Source organism: Sphaeroforma arctica (assembly GCF_001186125.1).
Source record: "Sphaeroforma arctica JP610 unplaced genomic scaffold supercont1.14, whole genome shotgun sequence".
Classification (NCBI taxonomy): Eukaryota; class Ichthyosporea; order Ichthyophonida; genus Sphaeroforma; species Sphaeroforma arctica.
The window spans coordinates 222531-228064 of record NW_014040544.1 but is presented as its reverse complement, the minus strand read 5'-3'; the positions used below and the strand labels follow the sequence as shown (position 1 = coordinate 228064).

The 5534-nt window shown below is 47.6% G+C and overlaps 1 protein-coding gene across 2 annotated transcripts in view; it reads left to right on the top strand.

Moving 5' to 3' along the window:
• Window positions 1-5381, top strand: part of SARC_00475 — a gene marked incomplete at both ends in the record, with an annotated part of 10456 nt that extends 5075 nt beyond the window's left edge. The window contains 11 exons of one of the 2 annotated variants that reach the window (XM_014305865.1): window positions 173-342; window positions 880-1189; window positions 1351-1543; window positions 1884-2098; window positions 2395-2487; window positions 2953-3267; window positions 3563-3679; window positions 3898-4083; window positions 4259-4581; window positions 4915-5102; window positions 5286-5381. In XM_014305865.1, the coding sequence (XP_014161340.1) occupies window positions 173-342; window positions 880-1189; window positions 1351-1543; window positions 1884-2098; window positions 2395-2487; window positions 2953-3267; window positions 3563-3679; window positions 3898-4083; window positions 4259-4581; window positions 4915-5102; window positions 5286-5381 (2206 nt within the window). Of the gene's footprint in view, window positions 1-172; window positions 343-879; window positions 1190-1350; window positions 1556-1883; window positions 2099-2394; window positions 2488-2952; window positions 3268-3562; window positions 3773-3897; window positions 4084-4258; window positions 4582-4914; window positions 5103-5285 lie in introns of those variants that run through there. The other variant, XM_014305866.1, reaches the window with a different exon arrangement.
• Window positions 5382-5534: the final 153 nt, after the last annotated feature.

Sequence of the window (5534 nt, the reverse complement as noted above, 5' to 3'; positions counted from 1 at the left end):
ATGTGTGTGGCGACGCACTTTCAGCCTGAACTGCCTGTGTGCGTATCGATTCAGAACCAAACACCTGGACTCACTCTTCTCGAATTTCAATTACTGCACCTTCCCATCCCATATCTTTCTCACATAGTATATAGTTAATTATATATCAATATATAATTAATCATACCTATAGCTGCGTACCTGATCGCTGTTCTGAGTTCCGCTGTCCATCTGGCCAGCGCGACACGGACCAGAGATTCTGCATCAACGGCGACTGTTCGGGCTGCTGCGAACAGTTGGAGTGTGACGCCGATGTCACCTGCACCGACAGCCAGAGAGAGTCTGGGGACACTGATTGCGATGGTTAGTGGGTTTAGGTGTGCGTGTACAGTGTTGGCGTGGTGCTTTGTCGATGCATTGTAGTTTTAAAGGTAGTAAGTGGCATAGTGCTGAGTGTACTAATGTATCAGGCGCATAGACACTATTATTTAAACACTGCACAAAGTGACATACATATATACTTACATACACACACACGCACACACACACACACAACTTTACTTTCCATTTTTATATGTACTGTTATATCAGGCGCACACACACCAATATCTGAACACTGTACACATATATACATATACACACACACACCCACACACCCACACACCCACACACCCACACAACTTTACTTTCCATTTCTATATGTACTGTTGTATCAGGCGCACACACACCGTTATCTAAACACTAAAAAAAGTGACATACATATATACAAATACATACACCAACACACACACACACAACTCTACTTTCCCTTTTTATATGTACTGTTATATCAGGATCTAATCACTGCACAAAGTAACACTTTACCTTCCCTTTCATATATATTCAAATGTTTTCGTACAGACAACCGCTGCTCCAACTGTTGCGACGATCTGGTGTGCTCTGTGGAGCGTCCCTGCGTATCCGGCGAGGAGAAGAACGGACACGACGACACTCTGTGCGACGACAGCACCTGTGCTAATTGTTGCACACAGCTAACCTGTGATCCAGTCTGTGATGCTGGAAAGGAACGCACGACAGACACGGATTGTGAGGATAGTGACTGCAGTAACTGCTGCCGGCAGCTGACATGTGCGACAGATAACGTCTGTGGCCCTGGACAGGAGGAGCGGGTTAACCAGAACAACTGCGACGACGATGCGTGTAGCAATTGGTAGGTGCAGATAGGTGTGAGTGTCTGGGGCTGTGAACCAGTGGGTGTGTGGGTATACATACGACTAGGGTTTAAGGTTTAGGTCTCTGTATGGGCCCAGCACTTTATCGTTGAGCACTCACATGTAGGGTTCTATTTTTATATCCCACTTACATACCCAGCTGCGAACAATTGGTGTGTGCCGATGTCAATTGCGCCGAGCGCGGCGCCGGTATTGAGGCCGACGACAGCAACAGTAACTCAGATTGCGCTAACCTGCAATGCACAAACTGTTGCCAATTCAAAACCTGTGACGACGACAACACATGTGCGCCGACGGAGAAGCGGACAGCCGCCACCAACTGCGACACTCAGGCAAGCCATCTGGTCTGTATGACAATATGGAGTATCTGTATGTGTTGTGTAAATTGTGGTTTGGTATTGAATATCTGGACAGCATGTTTGAAGTGCTATTGCTGCTGTGAATTAGAGTGCTACTAACAAGGTACTATGTTTGTGATTTAAAGTGCCACTGACACTGAGTTAATTGCTACTGTGATATGAGACGAGGTGCCGCCTATCCGTAGTGCACGCCATGTCAACCCAAGATTAGAACCCAACAGAACAACCAAACCAAAGACTGTCTTTAACCCTGATAATGACCCCAATTGCAAATCCACTGTCTTACGTCTGTCTACCTATCCCACCACTACAGGGATGCGCCAACTGCTGCACAGCCAAGACATGCTCGGCCGACCGCGTGTGTGACTCTGACCAGGGCGAGTATGCTGTGCCCGGCGTCTCTACGTGCACAGATGCGAACTGTGACAACTGCTGTGAAGTGCGCACCTGCGATGCGGACAGCTGCGATCCCGGGCTGGTGTTTGACAACACACAGACCTTCTGTACGGACCGTAACTGCGGCAATTGGTGAGTCGATGGGAGTCGTGGAGAATACGTAGGTCAGTGTTATTGCTGCGTGTGAGTGTGTAGGGAGAGTGTAGGAGCCATAGCGCTAAAGAAGAAGACGAAGTACAGATGATACGAGTGTGTCCTTGTGGAGGTGTTGTCGGCGCAATAGGCCCAACTACCGGCTATGTGTAGTGCCAACAACAGACGACCTTCCCAATTCCTTCACAACTCGCTGCATTCTGCAATCTTTAAAACCATAGTCACACCTGAGCATTCATTTTTGTTTTGGTTTGTCCTCTTCTCCAAACGCCCAGCTGCACGCAATTGGTTTGCGACGATGTGACATGCCTTGGTGTGCAGGTCAAGAGCGGAAACCAAAACTGCAGAAACGACGGATGCACCAATTGGTATGTACAGGGCAGTAATACGTGTGTGCGCTTATTTGCATATGGGACTGTTGGAGGGTTACAGTTGAGCTGCTGAGAAGTGCAAGTGCAATGATACGTGCGTGTGCTTATTTGCATTTGCAGCTGTTGGGGAGTAACAGACATGTTGCTGAGATTGTGCAATCGGTCTATCAAATCTTACTATAGTGGATGTTTGATAAGAAAGGAAGGATTGTTACGATTATATCGATGTTCTACGTGACACATATTAACATTGGGTGAGGGTGTAGTAAGTCTTACTGAGAATATAGTATCTCTAAGTTTTAATCTGTTTGTTCCGGCATGTGTGTGTAGTCGGAGATATTAATATGCATTATGCAGTACGGAGCCCTTATTGGAAACTGTATTCAACTTGCGGGAAGCATGCGTACTTATACCTCCACTTACACTATACCAACACCTCCACCAATGCCTGTCCTGTCACAGTTGCGTTGACCAGCTATGCAGCAACGTTGACTGCGATGACGGCAGCATCGAGAGCGGAGACACAGACTGTGACGTACAGAGTTGCGACAACTGCTGCACGCAGCAAACATGCGCTGTAGCGTTCCCCACTTGTCCGGACGGCACCCGGTCTAGCGGTGAGGACAACTGCCAGACAGACGACTGCAGCGACTGCTGTGTGGCGGTGGCTTGTACTTCTGATCTGGCGAATACGCTTGGAGGCGATTGTGGGGCTGGGTTGGGTCCCTCGGGCGACAGGTTGTGCTCAGAGGCGGCACCAGATCTGTGCACGAATTGGTATGTGTGATAAGTAGAGCGAGAGATGGGTTGGTGCTAGCATGATTTGCATCTATTTATGTTGACAGTGTTTATGTATATTGGCCACGGAAGTGTGTCATGCTATTGTTGCTGCACATGCTGCGCAAGTCGTTTGTACTGTGAATTTAAGTCTTGTTATATTCTGTATGCGTATCTCAAGCAGACATGTCCGCCCCACAGCTACAGCAGGTGCACCTCACACGACTACAAACCTCGCATTTCCCAGTATTATATCTCAACACTCACATACACAGCACACCTCGCACTACCGCAGTTGCAAACAGCTGGTTTGCGGCACAGATTCGGATGACTGCGACACCGACAATGGTGAAGTGGAAGCCTTTCCCGGCGGTACACCATGCGACAGAGACAACTGTGCCAAGTGCTGCAGGTAAGATCTTTCTGTTGCATATATCATATATATATATATATACATACATACACACACACACACACACATATATATATATGTATATGTATATGTATATGTATGTATGTATATATATATATATATATAATGATATCAACAACTATAAACAGCCCCGTCAAAAAGCCTGGCCCTGGCGACCTCTGCTGACCCCACACACCCTTCTCCCACACACTCCGCAGACAAAAGACTTGTGCGGACGACGGTAACACGTGCACACCAGGTCAGCGTTTCTTTGCAGACGATGACTGTGAGGATGCCAGCTGCTCTAACTGCTGTGAAGACCGTCTGTGTGATCCCGACGACTGCACTGGAGATCAGCTGCCCTCTGGCGACGCCACGTGTACTGATGCGGACTGTGAAAACTGGTGAGTTGCTGGGGAAGTGTATATGTTGGGTGTGTGGTGTGTGGGTGGGGTATTGCCAGACCAGAGACTTACTATCTGCGACTAAGGGGTTGCCGTTGATCGGGTTATGGTTAAGACTGCCCAGACAGACCTTATGCTTAACTACTTCACGTCTTCACATGATCTCTCAACACAGCTGCGTGACTTGCGGCGACGATGTGATCTCCGGCACAGAACAGTGCGAGTACTTCTCCGCCATTGACAAGTGGCTAGTTCCCGAGGCGTCCGAGTTCAGCGTAGACTGTGAACTCCCCAACGAACCACAGTACACCGGCCTATCCTGCCTGCAGTCCAACCGACAGTGCGACTCCGGTACCTGTCAGGTCATTGTGTGCCGAGAGTTGAAGGAGTATCAGCGCGTGTGCGCCGCAACCACTGGCGAAGTAAAGACGGACTTTGAAGACATGGAACTGGTTGTTCCGCTGTTCAATAGGGCCATTACCAATGCCGATTTGATCGGTAAGAGAGTGTCTCCGCGTACATGTGATATGTTAATGGGAGTGTTGTGTGGATGTCGGGGTATGTGTGTGTGGGTTGGTGTGTATGGGCTGGGGTGTGCTTCTTGGTCATACCTATGTCCTGGTTGATAGTGCGGTTTGGTGTTGTGTCGCACGATCTGCATGGAGACAGTGAAGCTGAAAGCCAGATGCGTTTAACGCATACGGGATAAACGTCTCATCCGGATTTAATGCAGAAACATCTAAGTATATATCGTGATACACATATCTCTTGTATTACCCTACCACAGAAAACTAGGACTAATTTTGCGAACCATTCCTTTTACAACCGTAGCCATCGACTTGGCCACCACCGGGCAGATCAGTGGGTCATTGATGATCCAGAATACTCAGGAGGACAACCAAAACTCGTACACGGCCATATACCAGGCCAGAACAACCATTACAGTGCCCAACACCGAGGTCGAGATAGTAGTAATTCCCAGACAAGTGGACAGCGACGTTCCTCTAGCGCCAGGAGAAGTATGTCTGTATATGTAGTCTTGTGGTTTAGGAAGAACATAAGATGCTTTTTCTTTTGTATAGGGTTTAGGGAAAATCGGTAGCTCCCTTCCTGTTGCGATTACTCGCAGAACAGAGCTTCAATAGGAGTTCACTTTTCGATACTTACCAACTAAATTAATATTTCTCTCCAAAACAATGCAGAATATCACGGACGTGTACTTCGTGACGGACACATTTCTGAGCAGTTCGCCATTCGAGGTAAGCACATCCAGGAAGTACATCCACAAACCATTTTAGGCAGGTATATATGTATATACATAAATACACACACGTGCAAACACACAAACACACACACGCACACACACACATATATATAGTGATATTAGAAAATCGTTCAAATGACAACAATTATTTTGATCGCAGATGTATTGTACACACACACACACACAC